Genomic DNA, 24,316 nt, shown 5'->3' on the forward strand with positions numbered 1-24,316 from the left:
TCGGTGTTGGGACCGAGAGAACTTCTGTAGCACACGTCTGTCCGGAAGCTGATTGTCGTTGCCAGTGCTAGCAAAGGCCATGTCTGGGTTTGTTCCAGTGCCCCATCGCCCGGATGTAAAGCTGGCTTCGTCTTTGGGGTTGTACAGTGGGGCATAGTTGTTATTTGATGCCCAGTTAGCCAGACATGCACCAGAAGGGCTGGTGATGCGGTATCCCCAGTCGACGTGCTGGCAATTAAAATCGCCAGCATAGAGGCAGGGGTGGGGGTACACTGGGATGGCCGTCGGAGTGAATGGCGAGGGAGGTGGCTTGTAGATGTTTACGATTTTGTAGCCGTTCACGTCCACACTCAGCCATTCAATCTCTGAGTCTGAAGGGGATTGTTCAACCAGTCTCCAGTTCAGCTTCTCGTGGACAAATGTGGCTAAGCCGTGTGTCCTGCTTAGGATTGACCCAGCTAGTGAGTAATTTGGGATCACTAGCCTATCTGCGCTGTGGCAGTGGGTCTCCTGGAGGATGATGATAAGGGCCTTTTGTCGTTGAGCTATTCTTTGTACGACGTCGATTTTAGCAGTCGTAAGGCCTTCAACGTTAAGCTGTAGGATGTTGGGACTTCTGGCTTCTTTCTTCGAACTCTGGGGCCGAGGGTTTATCCTTTTACCACCCCAGAGACGCCCTGATGTGTCTCTGTTTGTTGTCATTAGCCTGTTTTGTGCAGTTACCGGGACTCACCACGAGGAGGTTGACAACATGAGTCCCTCAATGGTACATGATCAATGTGGTATTAATTTTTTTATATTGCAGTTAATATTGCTTCAATTAAAAAATAAAACATATATACAATTAAATAAAAAACTGGTAGAACTTAAAATGTTGCTGCTCTGTACGATGAAAAGCATAATAGATACAAAGATAGGAACTAGGAAGTTGAAGAAAAAGCTACGGAAAGAAATGAAAAAAGATATAGGCCATCTGGGTAATTATTAATTTATATTCTGACTTAAAAAATATTAAATAATGATTGATAACAAAACAACTTACGGTAGTTAGAAAACGTTGCTGAAATGGTAAAAAAACGTTTCTGCTGATGTCAGTGAACTGAAGAGAAATCTAGTTCTAGTGTGAAAACATGTGTTGTTCATATTTTTGTAAACTGTAATGTTTTGGTTTTTCACTGTGTGTTTTACTGCTTTTGTGTCATCATACTAATCTCAGGTGTACGACTGTACGTAATGCTTATTTACAGGGTAGCAACTGAGCTATCTAAACAAACTTTGTGTTGTTTTATTTACGTATTTGATGATCAGGGATGTTGATGATGAATAAACACATGGATTGAAATTAGCAATACGAAGTAAAGGCGTGGCTATATTTACAGCACTAGTGTTACTAGATAAGAAATTTTTCCATAATTTAGTAAAGTTTAAAGTAGTTGAAGACAAAAACTTATGATTTATGAGATTTTGAAATCTTGGGCAAAACTCTTAGCTTAAACCTATCCTTGGCAACACTTTTTACAAAACAATGCTTTTTGATTGCAACCATGGTAATCCATGGTTTTGTCTTCAACTACTTTAAACTTTACTACATTATGAAAAAATTTCTTATCTGGTAACACTAGTGCTGTAAATATAACCACTTCGAATAAGTACTGTTACTGTAAGCTCACAGATACTACAACTATGTTGTGAGTGAGGATTTTAGTTTCTAAAATGATGATATGGGAGAAAATAATTAATACCCAGAGATGGGCAAGATCACCAGTATTGGTGATCTTGAAGATCAAGATCACCAAGAATAGGTGATCTTGAAGATCAAGATCACCAAACTATGTGATCTTGAAGATCAAGATCGTGATCTTGAAGATCAAGATCACTTTCAAGATCAATTTTTGTGTACTTGAAAAAAAATCAAGTTTTTGATCAATGATGTTGCATAAAATAATTACTATAAGCCACCTGGGTGAAGGTATATAGTTAGTATTGCTAACTTTTACTTTTAACTACTCGAACGCTAGCCTAAGAATTGTAATCAGTTAGTGACTGTTGCTATTAGGCCTATTAATTGTTGACGTAGTTTGCATAAAATCGCACGTCACACTCAAGGCCGAGGTTAATTACAGTAGTATATACTGAAAAAGTCACAAAATTTGCAATTAGTTTTATACTTTTTGTTTATAATAAATAAACGAAAACAAATTTTGAACTGCACCATTTTTTACCAAATTTTTGTCTGGTCCGTGTGGGAGTTTTTATTCGTGTTACTAAGTAGTAGGGTGCGGCTGGTGCCCCATGATTTTTAAAACTGGAATCAATTGCTCCTTACTTTTTTTTGGTGGGGAGGTTAGGGGTATAAAACAATCTTTTAAAATTTCAGGAAAAATAAACAATGTTTAGGGGTAGCAGGTCACCCTCAAACTTTTGAACCCCCTCGCTTGCCCCAATAATCACGATTTTACAGTATCTACAGTTATACTTGGGCTAGAGAGTTGCTTTATAGCTCAAAATGACCAGAAACCTCATATTTATATTAGTCTTTCTAACATTATATAGGTCTATATCCTTGAGAAATAAAGATAATGAGAAAAAAGTATTTTTCTCTTGTACGACAAGAATTATTTGGCATTAATGGTATATAATATACATAAAATTTATTTAACAAACTTGTTCTATAACCGTGTAAGTGTGTAACTAATACCTACTTTTAAAATAATTGCTAACTATTGTAATTTGCATATTTAATTTCAACAGAAACAAACATTCAACACATTGCAAGGTAAAGCAGTAAGGTAGTAATTTATAATGCTAGAAACCACGATGCTGATTTCAGATTTTTCTTTCTTTGATTTGGTAGCTGATGTCTGGCATTCTCATTTCTCAACCACTTGCAGGATTTCTTGATGACGATCTTCTCTCTCTGCTGCCCCCAAAAAATCATGGCATGGCTTTACCCCTCTCTCGGCGGCATCGTTGACCACATGAAGACTTTGTACAGTAGTATTAGCTTTTTTGTACTGCTCATCTTCTGACCATTCTTTAATTGGTTGCGAGAGGAAGGTATGCCCAATCTTTAATGCCTCGAAAAACATCCACAAATCACTTCCAAAAAATTGTATCAAATCCATGGATTCTTCAGTAGGCATTCTGGGAAAACATGGTCTGCCAAAACCTGTTCCATATCGGTTGGAAGCAGTTGTGGATCTTACCGAGAGCAAACAATCAGCCATTTTCAGCTTCTCTTCGGGAGAGACATGTTGACTGAAAAGAGCCAATGGTACCAGTTCTTCTGTGAGATACCAAAGATGGTTTGCAAAGCCTCTGAGGGCAGAAGTAGCAAGCGTTTGGTCAATACGAACATAATGCAATAACGAATTAATTAAACCGAGATCATTCTTAGGTGCAGTGGCAGGATCAGTGGTTGTCAACCACTATGGAATGTAACAATAAACTACAAACTGGACAAAATGGTGGATTTTGGTCTGTTGCAGTGGTGTAACCACTTTTGCTTTGGGCGATTCCGTCACAATTTTAGAACTCATTAAGTCCATCTTCAAGCAATACAACAACTTCGACATCTAACGTGCTTTATGCATGGCACCTGGTTTACGAAATGCAAAGTTCTTGACTATCTCACTATCACCAAGATAAACCAGCGTCAAATGCACCAATTCTTTATAATCATCACGTACAAACGATTGTGTCAATGCATTGTTACATAGATCAATAATGCTATGCCTTCGATCCTGGAGATGAGTTGGTGTGATTGGAATATCCAAATTATCAATATCTCCATGGGTCAAAGAATCATAGTTTTCTTTGAATCTGGTAAATAATGTATCATGTATTGACTTTGGTAAATAAAATTTGTATACAGTACCGTACCAAACCATTTCCAAAAATTTAGAAAAATGATTCATAACTGAAAAATCACTAAATGGAACACATAACTATGTAACAAACACTGCAAATCTGTTCAAACTTTTGCAAATCTATACCTGATTGTCTCGTATAGGTAATCTTATCATCATCATCTTTCAGCCCTAACACAGTGATCAATTTTTTTAACACAAAGATATCTGACTCTGTACTTAGGCTACCTTTTAAATACCATGATATCAGGAGTTTTAGAAACTTCTATGTTTAAACTATTCCATGAATTCAACTTCTTTTGAATAGATACACATGCTGCCGTTTGAGATCCTGAAAGCATATAATCTATATATATGCCTAGTTGCTGAACTTTCTAAGAAATCATATTTCTCTTAGATACTGCATTTGTTACTGTATATACATCTATTTATATTTCTGTTATAATATGCATACTGTTTCATATTTTATTGTTACTTACTACTCATAAAATATAGCCTTACAAGAATAATTCATAATAATCTTATTAATCTGGTCTGCCTTCTGTAATTGTATAGATATAATTACTGTATTGAGTTAGCCTTTATTGAACTGTATTTTACTGAATTCTGATTATAAATGCCTGACTGAATTTTCTATTCTATATAATACTACCGGTATTAGAAGCCGTTGTGTCAAACACCATCCCTCCAACACACTCAGTGCAATTCCATTCCTTGAAATGTTCAATGGTAGCTTTTGAAATTAAATGTCCTGACTTTTGTAATTAGAACAAGTTTTTTAAATAAATTTTATGTATATTATATATATACCATTAATGCCAAATAATTCTTGTCGTACAAGAGAAAAATAGTTTTTTCTCATTATCTTTATTTTTCAAGGATACAGACCTATATAATGTTAGAAAGACTAATATAAATATGAGGTTTCTGGTCATTTTGAGCTATAAATCAACTCTCTAGCCCAAGTATAACTGTAGATACTGTAAAATCGTGATTATTGGGGCCAGCGAGGGGGTTCAAAAGTTTGGGGGTGACCTGCTACCCCTAAACATTGTTTATTTTTCCTGAAATTTTAACAGATTGTTTTATACCCCTAACCTCCCCACCAAAAAAAAGTAAGGGTGAAACATCCATACAAGGGGCACCAGCCGCACCCTACTAAGTAGTTTTAACTTTCACAGTATTATGTCATTGTTTATTGCACCATTTACCCATCTGGCAACCTTGATACTATTGTCTGCTTTCAAAAACGTTCAGAGGTTTGCGGTCAGACAAACCACTTCATACTCAGACCCTAAACAAGTCTTGGTCTGGTTGATTTGCTGCAATAAACCACTTTACATGACCAAAGTCGGCTAGAGTCCAGATTTTTTAAGACCGCCAATCTAGACTTTTGAAACATCTAAAATTGAGTCAAAGAAAGCAAACATTTCTTTAAAATTCATACATGAAAATTGTGAACAAAGTTAAATCATTTTTATTATATATAAGTCAACATAAAGTACCATACACGGAAGTTGACTTCTTTATTATGACCAACACAGAAAACTTCTTTCAATTTAAAATGGCAACACTGACCAGTGACCAGATTAGATGAACTTTAAATCGTCTTTTGTTGGACACATATCACATTAACAGTGGCTTATTGTTAGTAGTTGCCACTAACTACTTTGTACAGTACGAGTTCTAAAAAAATGCCTCTTTCTAGTAAGTAAACTTCAATTTTAAAGTGATCTTGATCTTATTGTTCTTCAAGATCAAGATCACACAAAAAAAAGTGATCTTAGATCAAGATCAAGATCACCAAAAAAAAGTGATCTTCAAGATCAAGATCACGATCTTGATCTTCAAGATCACTTGTGATCTTCAAGATCAAGATCACGCCCATCTCTGTTAATACCATACCTAAAATTACAGAAATTGAAAAGTTGTTTGTGTAAGTCCTGTGCAGATAAGTCTTTTAAATGGATATTTTTCACAAAACTTGCACAAGAAAGATCACAACAGCTTTGTTGGAAATGCTTTCAATTTCTTGCTTTTAATGGAAGAATCTTCACAAAGTATGAAGTAGAGAGTGTGGTTATACTTAGTGAGTGACTTTATAGTATTGTCTCAACAATGTCACTGTGAAGCTGAATTATGTATTGCAATGACAATTACTCTTAAGTGCAAGCGCATGAGCTATATGAATGCAAAATCTGATTGTGGTCGAGCTGTGGGTTACCTTCAAAACAAAACTTTTCCTTTATATATATATACATGTTATGTTACCAAATATAAATCAAATATAGTTATTACTATCTAAACCCTTGACAGCCTGTTTTTCTTAAAGGAGGATCATCAGAATGTTCTTATTCAAATAGACTCTCTTCTTGTTACTAAATATATTAATTATTGTGGAGATTCATCTGCTAAAATTAAGAAATTTCATGCTTAAAATTAGTAAAAGTTAATTACAAATGCTTATTTTATTTGCAGCTGTAGAACTGAAAGACCCGGATGACAAGTTCAGTGAGACTGTGAAAGCATAAATTTGTAATGACTTTCTGTCTTAAAGCATAAATTCCTTTGAAGACTTCACTGAGGGGTAATCATTACCTAGAATCAGAAAATGCAAGGTGATGATGTGAGAGTCCTGCTGGGGGTATTTAAGAAAGACCAAAAAGTTCACACAAAAATAAAATACAAGTAAGCAAAAAGAAAATTTTCGTCTTGTCTGATAAGCGGATAATGCAAGTAACATCAGGACATGAAAAAGCATTGCATTGTAAGAACTATAACAGATGTCGAGCTAATTGTGTCTCTTGTCCTTGATATTAAAAATATTAAATATCTTCAAATTAGGTATGTAAGATGTATGCTTGCTTTTCAATATATATATTCTGTACAAACGTTTACATCCAAGGTCGACCAAGCGTGTTATTTATATATTGTTATTTAAGTGTTGAACGTTTTTGACATAAATCAAGGAACTTCAGTACTTTTCTGTGGTTCTTTTTTATGCGGCCTGCATCATAACTTATATTTTTTTTCAGGAATGTTTGCTCTCCATGTTAAAAGAAAACTCGTCAGCAATAGGGACAGCACTGTCTACTGCTACATACAATGGGAGCAAGTCTTTTAGGCGCTGACAGTTAGGCGCTGGTCTAATAGGCGCGCACACTGTGGCATCTGGATATTTAGGTGCGGAGCACTGTGGCGCCCGGTCATTTAGGTGCTATTCCTAGTAAAGTCTGTAGATTGTATCAGCTTGGCAGCTTGCCAGAAAATTATATCATGGCTTCAGTGAGTGAAGCTGCTAAAACCGGCAATGCTTTTCACACAAAATGTTACATTGAACAGAAAAATATATTGTTGTTTTATTGATTTATTATTGTTTTATTTGTTGTTAGTCCAGGTTTGCTTTGGTGAAAGCTTTATCAATAAATTATTGAAGCTTCCGAACATTATTGAGTTCATTTTTAGTTAACTCTTTCGCGACCACGGACGTATACACACGTGTTGGGATTTTTGCCATGATGACCAAGAAAGTATCCCTACGTCCAAGGTTAAAAGGTAGCCTATTTCAAGCAAAAAAATAATGTAAATGATGGCAGATCCATAGTCTTTGCCTGTCCTTTTTTGGCTAATTAAAAAAAAATATTTTGGCGGTGCAGTTATCAGATGAGGACTTCTTAAAGATGGGGACACAGTGGATTTTTTTCTTTCACTCATTGGAATTGGCAGTCAAAACTGGCTAGGCAACCCCTTACTTTGGAATTTCTCGATCAAAAAGACTGTAGGCTAAATTACGTAAACTTTTTGCTTAAAATTTTCCAAATTACTTCATAATCATTCTGCTGTACCTCCTAAAGCATTGCGCGCAGAAACGAAGTAAATTTTTTCTCATGTGCAGAATTGTTTTGGCATTCGATTAAACTACATATATTTTCATATTATTGTATCATACTTGGGTAGTAAAAATTATAATGAAGTACACTTTTCTGCCAATTTTTAATTTTTTTAAAAATTAGAAAAAATACCTTTTGGAAAGTTGCCAGTTGTACTTAGAATGTTTTAAATTTTATTGCAAAGCTTTGCATCTTCGGATAGCTGAAGATGTATGCTTTCATTTGATGTCAAGATTGTGCGTCTACGTCGATCACATCATTCACATGACATGTTTTTACCGCGTAAACACAACAGATTTGTGTGAAAAATGTCTGGTAATTTAGATTAAATATAAATTACTTCTGTTCGGGATGGATTGGCCATGTGACGAGAACGCGTAAGACGCTCTACTACTGTTCACATGAATACATTTCTACAGGGCATATAGGCTACACCTTGGCTACAAGTTGCAAGCATAATGGTGAGACTTCGCTCGTTATTAAACCTAGTCCGGGTTTTGACGGAAAACTAAGTTACTCTTCACTCAAGCCTACCGCCCGCTTGAGCGCAGCCTACGGTACATTTTTTACTGATGTTTAGTTATTATTTGACCTAACTAAAAGTGAACTCAATCTCATACATTTTCGGAAACTTGAATAATTTATTGATGAAGCTTTCGCCGGCGCAAACCTGGACTAACAACAAATAAATGCTGAACACGCGCATTAAAAAAAACAACATATTTTTCTGTTCAATATAACATTTTATGTGAAAATCATTGCCGGTTTAAGCAGCTTCACTCACGGAAGCCATAACATATTTTTCTGTTCAATATAACATTTTGTGTGAAAAGCATTTCCGGTTCAAGCAGCTTCACCCACATATTTTTCTGTGTAATATAACATTTTGTGTGAAAAAGCATTGCCAGTTTAAGCAACTTCACTCACTGAAGCCATGACCAACAACGCACACGCATTAACAAAACAATATATTTTCCTGTTCAATATAATATTTTGTGTGAAAAGCATTGCCCTACGCCCCTACCTGCCAAGCTGATACAATCTACAGACTTTACTAGGAATAGCACCTAAATGAACGGGCGCCACAGTGCTCCGCACCTAAATATCCAGACGCCACAGTGTGCGCGCCTATAAGACCAGCGCCTAACTGTCAGCGCCTAAAAGACGTGGACCCACATACAATACAGATGAAGAAGCATTGTTTGGTCAATTGATTAACCACGCCAAACTTTGAATTTGACAAACACGCCTCTGATATGTGCATGTCACACAGTGTTTAGTATGTATGCACCATTCAACAGAAAAGCACATAAGTGTGATTTAACTTGTCTTGTCTGATTTTTTTGATATTTGTGTTAATCACATAAAGTTTGCAGGTGATATTTGTTACCCTTCCCCCAGTTTACATGGTCTCAAACAAACAAACAATTTGCCCATACTGTGTCGGTTAATCGGTTATGCCTCCAGACATGGCATTGTTTGTAATTGTAAAAAATCTTTTGGTTGTTATTTTCTCAACATTTCAAACTTTCTTGAATCACACTCGCTTGAGCCTGAGAAATTTCTCTTTGTTGGGTCGGTTAAGTGTTTAGGTGTGTATACAATATACATGTAACTGTTTGTCTAATGAACTGGATATTTTGCGGCAAATGCGCTCACTTTGCTGCATTGCCAACAAATGAAAATCGCTATTTTATAAATGTTCAACGACTGTTAACCATACTCTGTTTTACTCATACTGTACGTCTTTTTATGCTTTGTAACTGTTGCATAAATATCGTCTTTTTTGTTTTAATCGTTTACGAGTAGCTTATAATGATTAGTTTAGAACGCTACATAATCTGTCACGATATGTGAGCGCACGTGAAAATCAAATTAATTGTGTTTTTCTTCTTGATCAAATGATCACCCTGCTTGCCATCAGTTTGTTGCAAATTGCAATGTGACTGGTTTGAAAAGTGATAAAAGATTGGAGGGGAGTTTGGCACTAAAATTGTATTGTATGTATTGTAGTAATTTGAAGTAAGCCTTGGCTTAGACAATATGGTTTGCACTGACGTTATTCAGTTCATTTGAACATCGTAAAGAAGCAATTATATGCAACCCAGACAGCCACTCTATTTGGCCAAAATCGTACCCAAATTGGTAAAGATTTGGACCAGATAAAGTGGCTGTCTGGGAGGGCTGTGCGAAAAATATGCGACTCCTCGTTTTATAACTAGCCAACTCCGGCTTCAGAGTTTCCATTTTTTTTATAATTTTTATTGTTTTCCATTTTTGTAAAATTTAATTTCATCAAAGTTATGATCGAAATTGATACAGCGACTTTTACAAATTTAACAAAAACAAGCACTTCTATTTTCGGGTGAAGTTTTAGACCCAAATACGGCGAACAAAAAATTATATTCTTTTAAAAAGAGTCTAAACAAAAATTTTGTTTTTCGTTATTTTGTATCAAGTCGGAGTGAGCCTTTTAAATTACTCCATTCCGGACACGCCAAAATTCCTCCGATTCCACAGCCCTGGTTACATTACATATGTTGTTCTGTATATTGTTTGCAATTATTTGAATTTGTATATCTAGTTTACTTTGATATGTGTGGCTGATAAAGTGCTTATTGTCTGCAAATGTGTGGACTGTGCATTCACAATGATCTGTGGACTTACATATATGCACTGTACCGTCATTTTCATGCTTATACCAGATTAGCTTATTTCTTGCTATAGTAATCGTTCGTTGTGTTACTTGGTTCAATCAGTGTTTAGACTTAGAACGTTTACTGCCACTGGTATGATTGATATCACTTATCATTATTATGAATATTTCTAGTCGTTAGAGTAGAGTAAGTTTAAGATGATTGGTGTAGGTTCTTTTTCGAAGGATTCAATATTGCAGTGTATGTTCAGGTCTTGGTTTCATCATATGCCTAAGCCGTATGCTAGGCCTATTTGCCCATTGTAGATGCGAATGTAGCTACACTATCTGCGGCTTGATTTTTCGTTTTTTTACGTTGTAGTTATCGTCAATTTTCGTTTTCCTCAACTTCGAAGCCTTATTACAATAATACAATATACTGGTACACCGTAGTTGCTTGCTTTGGTACATCCGTGCTTGGTTTGGTAGTTTTTAGAGCAAAGAATTAAGAGCCCGACGCGTGTAGCTGTAGCCTATATTGCCAGTCTTACATGACTGTTGATGTTTGCAGAGCATCTGATGTCAGCCACAGCCTGTACTTTTTGGACAGTTGTGATGCTTAGGTATGTTCAGGCAAGACCGTCTTGGTTAAGGGCAAACCATAAAAGTTGTAAGAGAAGCGGGGAAGTTAACACAAGATTCCAAATGAAATTTTACAAATGGTCCACTTGAATTACAACCAATTGTATTTTCTAACATCGCTGAAATAAAAGTAACCTGCGCTTGCAATTTGTTTTCATTCTGACCATATAAGTTAATATAGAATGGCAAACATAGCAGAGGTCCAAAAAAGGATAGAAGCGACAAAGCGGAGCTGACACGTTTTGTCAAGAAAGCAGATCATCTAAGGTACCTACTACTACTCATTCTAAACTACGGTAACGATGGAAGCATTCCTCCATTATGTCACAAGATTTTGTTGACCCAGGTCATCCCTTCTTTGAAATATGGGTGCACCAACCATCTAAACGTTTTGTGAAAAATTTATTAAAAATACCGTAGGCTACCGTCTTCAGTTTGTTTTGTTGGTTAATCAGCCAGGAAGTGAAGTAGGCCTACTTGAAAAGAACAATAAACAAACTTTTTTAAAGTAGCCTAGGTCTAGCCTATGCCAGAAGAAAAACTTCATTGTTATTTGCAAGTAGTCTTGCATAGGCTACTTTTCAAAAAAAAAAAAAATACCAAATTTTCTTGTTGACGAAGCATCAGAGCGGATATAAATGCAATGTCGGGCTTTGTTATAACTTTGAAAGTTTGTCAACGGATATATGAACAAGCTTACTCACTCAATGGCTTCCACACGCTTTAACGTCTTATTTCTATGGAAACCAATGTGAACATGTCAGCGCAAATCATAAAGCCGAAACACGCCAGACATGAAAACACGCCCACCCGCTATATGCTACATGCTAGACAAGCTCAGTGTGAACCCCGCATTACTGTTATATGAAAAACATGCCGAGTTATACAATGATAAGCCACTTATTTATTGGGCTCTAGTAACTGCGCATAAGCTATGGCGCTTGAAGGAACTGCTGGTAGTGTGTTAACGTCTAAGCAAAACGCTGTTGGTCTGCAATTCTGATAGACTTGAAATTTCTTTCTGCTTTAGCTACTATGTCTTGATAATGATAATAATAAGTGAGAATTACTGTCTTATTTGCTACAATAAGTAGGCTAAGACGCTAAGTGGGTGTCAGTTGTAGCTTTTTATGCTTCTTTACTGGTGAAAGCAATGCAGCCTATCACTTATGGCCTGCTTACACTGAATATGAATCAACTGAAGTAGGCTAACAAGCTGGACTGCCATTCAATCAGGGTCGTAGCCTAACTTCGTCAGTTGGGGCTCCGATACAGTTATGAGGCCTACATTTGTTTCTGTGCTTACTATAGACCACGAACTGCCGGTGTCTATTGCTGTCAATTCTTGCTAGCCTACAATCAGCTGCTGACAAACGTTTATTGTTACTATGAGCTTATATCTTGTTTTGGCCGATTTTTGGCTCAATTGCCCAACGGGTCAACCTATTGATGAAGACGTGTACGGTATGGGCACACACTTTGCATTTGCCCAAACTCATCCAATAAAGAAAAAAAATAGGTTGAATACTTTAACATATTAACGTCCACCTTGTAGAGTACAAGTCAATTCAAAGAGAAACAAGAATTTATTAGCTAAACTTCCATGTTAGATCAATTGCACCATTAATAGTTTTCAAAGTTTTCATGTCCAGCTTGAAATTATCTTGTTGCAGATCGCGATTTCTGGTATTAAACCCTCTTCAGTACAACTATATAAACAGGCAGCATAGTACAGTAAAATTTACAGCAGTTCACTTTAGAAAATGACAAAATTGTTATGTGGTTGCCAAGAAACGAATTAGTCTGCGAAATTAGTCTACGAGCAGTAATAATGACAATTTTTATGCAAATTATGAAGGTAATTGGGTCATACAATGTTCAAAGAAAATACATTAAAAGCATTCCGGGAAGTATTTAAATTTTAACAAAAATGGGGGTCAGTCAAGCTGACATGCGCCCAAATCTGAGACCATCAGTCAAGCCGGCCTCCTGTAGAATGATCCGAGCGAGCCGGATGCAAGATACTTCAAATCACTAATTTATTATTAATTTATTATTAAATTAGTGATTTAAAGTATCTTGCATCCGGCTCGCTCGGATCATTCTACAGGAGGCCGGCTTGACTGATGGTCTCAGATTTGGGCGCATGTCAGCTTGACTGACCCCCATTTTTGTTAGAATTTAAATACTTCCCGGAATGCTTTTAATGTATTTTCTTTGAACATTGTATGACCCAATTACCTTCATAATTTGCATAAAAATTGTCATTATTACTGCTCGTAGACTAATTTCGCAGACTAATTCGTTTCTTGGCAACCACATAACAATTTTGTCATTTTCTAAAGTGAACTGCTGTAAATTTTACTGTACTATGCTGCCTGTTTATATAGTTGTACTGAAGAGGGTTTAATACCCGAAATCGCGATCTGCAACAAGATAATTTCAAGCTGGACATGAAAACTTTGAAAACTATTAATGGTGCAATTGATCTAACATGGAAGTTTAGCTAATAAATTCTTGTTTCTCTTTGAATTGACTTGTACTCTACAAGGTGGACGTTAATATGTTAAAGTATTCAACCTATTTTTTTTCTTAAATTTTCGACGCATAAGTATCTGCTTTACGTGGATCCCTCAACAAACTTTACGTTTATTTAAGGTAAAATGTGTCAAACCCCTTTTTAATTAGTCATCCAATAAAACCGGTTTTCCGCAGAAGTTTGGTGATTACTTTAAATATGAAATCGAAGAGCTACGTTTTATGCTTTTTTTCCAACCACAAAAAGATTTCAGTTATTTGTTTGTTTAACCAGTTTCATAAAAGCCACCCAGTAAAGTTGACATGAAGTCCAGTAATAGGCTAACCTAATCACGATTTTTTGCTCCCATTGCAATAACATATAGAGTATGTAGCCTTCACTGCGATCACAAATGCAACACAATAAGAAGCAGCAAAGAGATATGTATATTAGGGTGTTTCATTTTTTCACCATTTTTGAAATTCAAAATGCCTGGGGTCCCATCTGGTGGTATTTGGGAAAAAAAGTTTACACCCCAATTTTTTTTCAATTATGACGTCATATTGAGGTGGTCCACGAGGTTTGAAATTTTTGGGCCTCAAAATCTCGAAATTTGGCCGTATCTCCGGAACCACTTATCATAGATCGACAAAATTAGTATCAAAATGCGCAGAAGGGTCGGTTTCCTATACCTGATGTAGAGAATATTAAGGTCTATCTGCTTCAGAAAAAAAGTTATTTCAAAAAATCTGATTTTCGGTGTATTTTCTCCTGATGAACAGAGATCAGGTCATCAAGATAAAAAGTTTTTCTGTATTTTTCCACTCTTGAAAGCTGTTATTGCGTAATAATAGTTGGTGTTAAGGTTTCAGTACTGGACTTGTCTAGTCTTGCTATCTGGTTAAGCAAAGCCCCATCTTGCATTGCTCCGGGACTCTTCTTGGCGCCGTCCACAAAAGAAATGACATGGAAAAGATATATTTCGTTTATGTGGAACATGCATTAAAGGGTATGAATATCATGACCAACTTCATCATTAAAATAATTGACCAGTCGAGTATTGACTCCGGACTTTTTTCCTGTATTGAGAGCAGTCGTATCAGCCATGACTGAATAGTGAATATACTTGGGGTAGGTGAACTTTGCAAGCCTCCTGGATGATGTTGTCAAAAGTCAGTGCTGCAGTGACTGACACACTTTTGGGAAAATTTTTAACAGCAAGCACACTTTCGTGCTTCATGCCATTATCATCAACAAGTTGACCTAAGAAAACGTATCGATCTATTTTATCGACAACGTGCCCATCATAACATAACTGCATGGTAGAAGCTGAGTTGAGAAGGTTCTCACTTTCCATCAGAGATTTTTCTCCTGTTTTTTGTCGTTGGCGGTATGCTGTCGAAGGTGATGCAGCTATTTGATCGTTTCCAAAAACCGACCTCATAAGATCTGACTGTTGGCGTACCGAAGTCATCCTGCGATCAGCAAGTAAACAACTTCTATCATTTATTGAAAAAGAATGTACTTTCTTGTAGCCTACACTTTTTCCCCAACAGCTGATTTCAGAGGCTCGTATTCCCTATCATCTTCCCAATTTATATCCCCATCAGAGTCGCTTTCGCTACTGTGTAGACATCTAACTGCTTCATTTCTTTTTCTCTGTTTCGAACATAGTAGTGCCGATGCTTTGGCAGATTGTATGCCAGAAGTGCTCGGTTGTTCAACTTCACTGCTCGTTTCCCACCTCCTTTTATGATTTTCCCGTTCCAAAGCCTTTTCTACATGGTTGACATCTACGCCACCGATAAACATTTTTCGATCTTTTCGCTGATCTTTCAAGAAAGCTATTTCTTTCTCCTGGACTCGGTTTTCGAGTTCACAGCTGCAAGAGAGTTTCTTTTGAAAAACAACCTGATTTTCGGAGATCGAACACTTCACTTACATGCACATATATCGAACAAGTTCTGCAACCATTCTTGATTAACCTCATTACCTCTGCGTTTCATTTCTTTCTTTCTTGCTGTATTGTAGCCTACTTCTCTATCTTTTAACTTGGCTTCAATTCTCTGTTTGCTAAGCACTGGAAGACCAGCTTTGTTCTATATGCCAGCTACATCTTTCAGCAGTTCATCTCTCAAATCTTTGAAATGGGGTATTTTCTTCAAAAACTTTGGGATTAGTTTCGGCTACCGTACTTTCTTCCTCAAGTAAAAAATAGTGATGACTATATCTGAATTAAGGGGAAGCACATTTTTCTCCGATTCCTTGAAGTTTTGCATCGACTTACTAATACTTGACCTTAATGCCATAATGACACTTAATCAAAATCTAAAGCAGGTGAACAGCATACCTCTTCCTCAACGGTCACATTATAATATCCTCGACGAGGGGTAGCCGTAGCCATCATCATTATAATAGTAATACCTTCAATAATTAGTTAATTACACTTTCGTCTCTTGCAAAACAAACAAGGACTATTATTATGCAATAGCAGCTTCCAAGAGTGGAAAAATACAGAAAAACTTATTATCTTGATCACCTGATCTCTGTTCATCAGGAGAAAATACACCGAAAATCAGATTTTTTGAAATAACTTTTTTTCTGAAGCAGAGGGACCTTAATATTCTCTACATCAGGTATAGGAAACCGACCCTTCTGCGCATTTTGATACTAATTTTGTCGATCTATGACAAGTGGTTCCGGAGATACGGCCAAATTTCGAAATTTTGAGGCCCAAAAATTTCAAACCTTGTGGACCACCTCAATATGACGTCATAATTGAAAAAAAATTGGGGTGTAAACTTTTTTCCCCAAATACCACCAGATGGGACCCCAGGCATTTTGAATTTCAAAAATGGTGAAAAAATGAAACACCCTAATGTATATATAGCCTAGTTGTCGAGTCAGCTGCTATCCTTATTTTAGCATGCCATCAAGTATCTTTGCCGAGACACAGCCGCAAACTCTGGAGCGGTGTCGAACCGACGTCCTTTGCGAACGTCGCGCAAACGTTTTCACCACTCAACCATGCAGTCGCTACGTTACTATGAATTGTTTGTAGTTAATTAAAGTTTTATAATGTTATAAAGTTTATTAAAATTTTAGACAACAGTTAGGCTAATAATTTAATAAAATTGTAGTAGCCTAACCAAAAAGTATGGTATTGAAGATTCCACTTGCGCTGTAGTCCAATTTAAAATGAATGCGTGTGTGTTGCAAACTTGTGATGTGATTATTCCTATTTCGACAGCAAGTAATAATTGCCAAAAATACATAGGCATATGCTGTCTCATTCTGTGTCAATGTATTAGTTCCATACGAATGAAAGAAGCCGAACCAAACACAAACATTAAGTGGCTAGAAACCTGGAGTGACCAAAAGCATAGGGTAAGCCAGGACAAAAACATCAAGTAATAAACGGAAATGCTGCACGAAAAAAATATAGCCTAAGTGTAAATTCTAAATCTTCTTCTCTCGTATTGTCGCTATATGTCAGGGCATCCGTTGGTTAGCCACTGCCTGGTGTCGTCATCGATGTAAATTAGGCCTTCCATACCATGGGGTGATCTATATAGCCGGCAATCCTTGATAATGTGGGCTGCCGTCTGCATTTCGCCACACTCACAAGCAGCACTCTCTGCCAAGCCCCAACGCAACATGTCTGCACCATAGCGTCCAACACCAGTAAGCAAACGGTTACGCCTTGATGAAGCAAGTCTAGAGAGGCCATGTCCCAGCTGGTTTTCGGACGGGGATCTGAATACTTGGCGAAGTGGGGACGTGCTGCTTGACCATTGTTCACACCACGCCGCGTGGCACCACTGTTTGCTAGGGCTTTCACCAGAGGCTGCCAGAAGGTCTTGTGCAGCGCGTACAAATGGCTTTCTTGATTTTAGCCGCTGCTTTGGTGGATATCTCAGCGTGGTTGTGTGTAGCGGATGGCCAGGGTTTAGGGCTTTACGGCTCAGGGAAAGAACAGCACGTTGGCGCCGTAGTGCAGCTGGCTCAATGTTTGCAAGGGCAGGCAAACAGTCAGTTGGAGTTGGGCGGAGACAACCTGTGACAGTTCGCAGGCAGTTGTTGATTGGTACATCGACAAGGTCAGTATGGGCACTTCTGCACCAAGTAGCAGCACAGTATTCAGCAGGGGCGTAGACTAAGGCTAAACCACTTGTTCTCAGCACTGAGGGGCTAGCACCCCACCTTGTACCAGCAAGACGTTTCATGAGAGCAGTAGCCTACGAGCTGTCACTTTTCCGCGTAAGTGTTCTAGGTGTTTGCGGTATGTAAGGGACCGATCAAGTCGGACTCCAAGGTATGTGGGTGTGGCTTCGAAAGGAAGTGTTCGGCCGTTATTTTGGATGTTAATTTTCCTGTTTGAGTCTCTATTACATAGGTGGAAGACAGAAGTCACCGTCTTCGCTTCACTCAACTTGAGGCGCCATTGGTGCAGATAGGAAGATAGAATGTCCATATCCTTAGTCAAGGTGTTCTGCACTGTTTCCCATTTGTGGTGAGAATAAAGAATAGCCAGGTCATCTGCGTATGCGTATTTATTAGAGGAGTATTTGGAAGGTCATGAATGTAGATGTTGAACAGCATTGGGGAGAGAACAGATCCCTGCGGAACTCCATTTCTTAGACGTCTCTGTCGGCTTTTCTTTCCGTCGCTGGTTTTAAGAATGAAGCTGCGGTTGGAGATGAGTTCTACAATAAACTTAACCATGTGTCTATCTGGGATTATCTGCAGCAGTTTGTATGTGAGACCCCTGTGCCAAACAGTATCATATGCCGCAGTAAGGTCGAGGAAGACCGCTCCCGACTTCAAGTTGGCCTCAAACCCATCTTCGATGTTTTGTGTCAGCAAGGTTACTTGGTCGACTGTTGATCTTCCTCTCCTAAACCCCGCCTGTTCTTGTGGGAGTTTGGGGTCAATAACGGGTTCCATTCGTCGGTGTAAGACGCACTCCAGTAGTTTGAATGGCACGCACAATAGGGAGATGGGGCGATAGCTCTTTGAGTCAGTTACCGGTTTGTTTGGTTTTGGGACTGCAACAATCAATGTTTTCCGCCAGAGTTTAGGAATCTGTAGGGTTCGCATGCAATGAGAATAAAAATTTCGTAGCCAATTAATCGTTTCCTTTCCTAAGTTTTGTATGAAGTCGGGGTGAATCAGGTCTGGTCCTGGGGCCTTCCCTGCTTTCAGTAACTTTATGGCTACAGTCATTTCTTCGGTCGAAAAGTCTTCAGTTAGTTCGTTGTTACACGTGTCATCCTTCCACATTTTTGATGTGAGGCTTGAGAGTCTGCGTTGAAATTTGCGGTCTATTTGTTGGTGTCGTCCATTTTCCACAACCTGCGATGCAATGGCATTAGGAGTTACAGGACATTTCGAACAAGTTCTGGAACTTCTTCCAGTCAGGCGATTGACCGTGTTCCATGCTTTACGACTGGAGTGGGTAAAGTCTATAGCTTCGACTGTCTCAATCCATCGCTCCTGACGTTTGGTGTTGAGGTGCTGCATCAGGCTTTCAGACCTTTCTTGGAAGTCTTCAGATGTTTCGGAGTCATTCAGGTCTTCGTACATACTTTGACACATTTCGTTCCAGCATGGTATGTATTCCTTGCGTTGGCCACGGGGAATTGCCTGTTTTGCTGCATGGCGAAGCAGATCTGTGAAGGCTGTGTAGGAGGTATTGACATCTGCATTATTGGGTGGGGGTAGGATATGAACTAGTTTACTCGTGATTTCAAAGAATTGCTTCCATCTAGCCTTCCTAAAGTTCCAGCGTCTGACTGGGTTGGTTGGTGGCGGTTGCACAATAGATGCAGGAAAGATTATAGAGGGTCTGTGCTGAGATTTGGGAAATTTTTCTATGACTTTACGATCTGGGATGGATTCGCCTTGGAGTACTCCTGCAAAAGCAAGGTCAGGATTGGTTCCTGTGTTCCAGCGTCCGGATAGAAACGCTGGAACACAGGAAATTCTAAATTCTAAATGAAAAGATAACACGTTTGGGCTACCTACTTTAGTTGTTAACTCAAATATTTTTGAAATACAATTTAACAATGCGAGGTCCTTTCGTTCAGTGGTCCCGTGCATTTGGCTACAGTGCTGTACCGGCGGTAGTTAGGCTCATGGGCTAAGGCCGTAGTAAATTCAAATTTTTTCTGAAATTAAATAACTTAATTGTGATACTCAGTCAAAAAAAGTACTTTTAGTACAAAATGTACGTCTAAAACGAGCGATTGTTCGATTAAAACGTTCAAAAACTGTGCTTCACCACTACGAATACCAGTTCTTGAAGTGGTTTGTTTTCAACGTCACGCTTCATTGGTTGGCTGCTGGAAAGGTCTATTCATAGACTTTACATTAGTAGACGAGAAACTGGCTTTTTTCTCGCTTTATCTCCGTTCCAGTCACGCTTCAGTGGTGCTTACTGACTTCGCTCAGCGACGCAGGGTATTTGTTTCTAATGAAAGGTCTATGCCTATGGTGTCACAGGTATTTGCAGTTTGCAGAAGGTTGCGAGATTGCAGGCAGCATATTATAAAGAACTCTATTGCAGCAAATTAGCGGTTGGTTTGATGGAATGATGCTTGTGTACGGTAATTGAGATGTCCAGTGAGACCTTATCTCATATTATTATTATCATATTATAGACCTAGCTAACAGTTGTGTAGCGCCAGAGAGCTCTGTCGTCTCTGACGTCACACGTACACGTCACTAGAATCTTCCAGAAGACTCCGCCTTGAACGCATAACTGCACGTCTCGGGAATTCAATTCAGCAATCGGGAATTCAACTTCTGTAATCAACGTCACTATGCCGAATTCCTACCTTGGTTCATCGTTATGTAGAATTGCAGTCGTGTTGCGTTGTGTGATCATATGTAAAACTCGCAATCTCACACTAGTACCTTCTTAAAGAAGTTAAGCTCATGATTTTAAATCAATCAGTCGTTTGCTATGTGAAATTTAGTCTTTTGTAGAGTTCTACAACATGTAAAAATCAGAGTGTGTTAAGTTTTTGCCATGTGAAAATCAATAGTTTGTTGAGTTTTTGTTCAATATGAAAAGTCGGTTCTTTCAATATGGAAATCAGTTGAATGCAATGTCAAAAGTTAGAACTTAAAACCAGTATCAAGAAATCAGTCTTGGTAATTCTAAAGCAATATATCAGTTTCGTTGTTGCTACCGTTTTCTATTTTTGGCACTGCCAGGATGACGTTTGGATCAGTTTATCGTTGATGTAGCAGCGACGACATTTCGTATCCAGTTGTTGGTGGTGGAGCTTTAATATTCCGGTGTTTTCCTTTACTTTCTGTGTTGCTGGATCGAAGATTAAAAACTATAAACAATTACGTTGTGAGCAAGCATTGATCTTCTGAGTTGAGTTAGTAAACAATACAGCAGCGTAATCGACCTCGTGTCCTATCATTCCTTGCCGACTTTGCCCAGGAATGTTGCCATCCCACTGATGGCTGTGTATGGGTGGACATGCTGAAAGCAGCGTCCGCTACAGTTGCAACTTGCATTATATGATAAGCATTTAAGCAAGGTAGGTAGGCCTAGATCAAGTTACTTAGTGGTATAACATTCCATGGCTCCAAGTTTCTGTTCTGCTCCTGGATGTTCTACCAGGTATAAAAAGGGACACTATGTTTACATTAAGCAAGTTTAAAGTTTTTGAAGAAAGTCACTAATGAACATCAACATCAAGAATTGCTTAATCATTTGGTATTATAATTAATTATATTGAAATTATATATCTTTTCTATCAGATTTCATTGCTATATTCTATATAGCAAGCGTTTTATCCAGTGTACTTTGACTGGTCTGATAAGACTTTGAGGTCAAAACGGTGCCGCTGTTTGCAGTTATACTTAATTACTTATGTCTTAATGACCTTCAAGGTGCATTATAAAAGAATGATATCTTAGAATGAATAAAAGAATGATAGAATAAAAGAATGATGTAAAATTATTGTCTTAATTATCAGTCTTACTGGACCTGTTAGCTTTTATTGTGGGTTTACTGCCAATATTCAAACTTTTATACATTTGTACAACGCACTGCATAAAGCTTTCTTGTTGACATACACTTTTGGGTGACAATTTTAGTTTCAATATTGTTAAATTGAACTGCAAGAAACCACAGTATCATGTATTGTAGATCATTAATGTTGTGGTATTTATGTATATTTCTAGCTCCAAATTCTTTCCAAGAGTATAATGCGGAAGTGAACTATAGCTTGGAATATGAGCATACTCCGAAGAAACGTTCAAGTTGTGCTCCAATGCAAAGTGCTACTCCAAGTGGCAACAGGATGATTTCTTAATAATAATAATAATAATATATGAGATGTTGTAAGCAGAGTGCTTATTCATCTTTCAATCACGTACAGTAAACAACTAATAAAGATAATAACAATATTAAGATTAACAGAGGTATCAACAGTGATACACACGCAAAAGTAAACAGCTATATATCAATGTGACTAGGTAAAAAGACACACAAAAACAATACCAAAATTTTTGTTATTGTACTAAAGCAATATTGGTATGCATCAATTAGGCAGTGACTACTGGAATGCTAACAGTGTAATTGAACACTAGTGTTGGTACAGTAATAACAGTAGGCTACACAATCACAACAATAAATAGTACACTACAGTATTAGATAACGGCAACAACAGTATAAATAGAAAGTAACTTGTTCTTGTTCAGAATTTGAGCCTATTTTTAGTACGTATATGAAAGTGATTCATTGATTTGAATTTTTTATGGAGCATGCAATGTATGTTGGACTATGCTTCTTACTTTTTGTTGTTACCTTGTGTTAGCCATGATTGCACACATACAGTGAATCAGTTAAACGAGTGTGGTTATTTATACAAATTTTAGTTAAGTGTGAAACTCATTGTTGTTTTAGGTGAATCCTATTTATGGCAATGTGTTCTTTACATTAATGTTATCTTTTTCAGCTCAGATATTCAAAGTTGTTGAACAAATTCAAGCACAACAACGGTGCTTAAAAAGACTGATTTCTGAAAAAACGAAGGAAAAGTGGAGTGAAAAATTTCCAATGTTTCAAATTTTGTCAATTAATTCTCAAGAACAACTTTGTGATATAGAAAGAAAGTTACTGGAGGGAAAGTTCCAAACATCTATGGTGAGTAGTTAATTACACTCACTTGACAAGTTTACTGTTTGCAGAGTCCCAAATTTATTCATTGATTATTCACATACATTAATAATAAAAGTTTTCATCATCAACAAAGTTGTTTCTCCTGGTTGGATTTTACAGGTTGCTATTTTGATCTATGATGTTTGACACAAGATACTTTTTCACGTGATTGCTAAACTGCCAGTTTTTCGTCATTGTCTATTTCCACATGTCGTTGTAAAAGTGCATGCAGGTAAGGTTAACGATATAGCATAAGATTTGAGTAACAGCAGAGACTAATTTTTTGCAGGTTACTGATTTGTTGAACTTCAGCGGTAGAAGTTTGCCTGAAACCACAAGGAGAATGCTCAAGGAAACTATGGGCAATGAATTGGCTAAGTTTTATAACTTGGGTGGCAAGGGGCGTCACGGAAAAAAGGTTTCCAGCAACTTCGATTGTATAAAGTTATTTTTGGTGAGTTGAAAATGGTAGCTTATTTGTCATCACGTTTCTGAGTAATTATTATTAAAATTATCTACTATACTGTATATTGTAGCATAAGCTGAGAATCAAGTTTTTCAATTTAACATTTATTATTAATTTTTTGAATATTGCATTTAAACGTTTTGTTTGCTGCAGTGGCACAGCTTTTAACGTACCCTCCTTTATAAGGAACAATCAATCTTTTTCTAATGTAAAAAGTTTACATTTTACAGCTGCCATTAGAGAAGTATATTCCGAGGCAACGGAAACGGACTTTCGTGCAAGTGTGGTGCATTAGCTCGATGGAGCAAAGGACAGGGATGGTGGTCGGAAAATGCGACAAGCTGACGATTCAATAAAGTTGTGAAGAAATCGTAATCTGCGTTTCATCGATTTGAAATGACTTGCGTTTATTTCTTAAAGTCAAACAGAAAGTGAAAACAACGTAAAGTGTTGACTTTCTGAAATATCTGTTTGTTACCCGTTCAATAGACCTCAAACTCGTGCTCAGGTTTGGTTTGTGTAGGCCTACTTTTAGGAAAAAGTAAATTACTTTCAAATCACAATGGGCTCGAAATAAAAAAGTGTCGTGGATTACAGACCATCTTCTCAATTTCGAAAAAAGGAATTTGCTTTTTCACAACTCTACTGTGTGTATTCCTTTATGTCTCCTCACGTTATGTTTATACCATGTTGTTGTGACTGCTAAATGATGGGATGTTCATTTCTATTGAGATTTGTTATATTTTTTGTAATAAACAAATCATTGAATTCGATGGCATTGTTTGTTTGTTTTGTCAGTTATGTTTAATTTTTGTCTGAATGTCGCGTCAACGGATGACAGATCATCTGATCTGGAATAAAAATTATGCCCGCTCTGGTTGATAGTGGTGAGCCCGATAAGGCGTGTTCAATTTTGCTCGATCGTGGCTAGATTTTGCCCCGACATTTACGCCCGATCGGGCTAAATTGAACACGCCTTATCGGGCTCACCACTATCAACCAGAGCGGGCATAATTTTAAGCCAGATCAAAGCCGGATTAATTTTGCCCGACGATGCCAGATCTGGTAAAGATCATTACCAGATTAAGTGGCTGTCTGGGTAGGCACGA

The 24,316-nt window shown here is 37.5% G+C and overlaps 2 protein-coding genes and 1 long non-coding RNA gene across 3 annotated transcripts; 2 read left to right on the forward strand and 1 right to left on the reverse strand.

Moving 5' to 3' along the window:
• The first annotated feature begins 825 nt into the window (after window positions 1-825).
• LOC145787612 (uncharacterized) lies at window positions 826-7,114 on the forward strand. The gene is made up of 3 exons (XR_014291413.1): window positions 826-977; window positions 6,348-6,557; window positions 6,905-7,114. It is a non-coding gene; the product is annotated as an uncharacterized LOC145787612 (long non-coding RNA).
• A 10,922-nt stretch (window positions 7,115-18,036) lies between these two features.
• Window positions 18,037-19,656, reverse strand: LOC145764287 (uncharacterized). The gene has a single exon (XM_082575909.1). The coding sequence runs from the start codon at window positions 19,654-19,656 to the stop codon at window positions 18,037-18,039; it is 1,620 nt and encodes a 539-aa protein (XP_082432035.1).
• Window positions 19,657-22,344: 2,688 nt separating this feature from the next.
• LOC145765278 (uncharacterized) lies at window positions 22,345-23,980 on the forward strand. Its single transcript, XM_082577079.1, has 4 exons — window positions 22,345-22,351; window positions 22,539-22,726; window positions 23,031-23,195; window positions 23,438-23,980. The coding sequence occupies exons 1-4, from the start codon at window positions 22,345-22,347 to the stop codon at window positions 23,561-23,563; spliced, it is 486 nt and encodes a 161-aa protein (XP_082433205.1). The 3' UTR covers window positions 23,564-23,980.
• Window positions 23,981-24,316: the final 336 nt, after the last annotated feature.

Source organism: Aplidium turbinatum, chromosome 2 (genome assembly GCF_918807975.1).
Source record: "Aplidium turbinatum chromosome 2, kaAplTurb1.1, whole genome shotgun sequence".
NCBI classification, from domain to species: domain Eukaryota; kingdom Metazoa; phylum Chordata; class Ascidiacea; order Aplousobranchia; family Polyclinidae; genus Aplidium; species Aplidium turbinatum.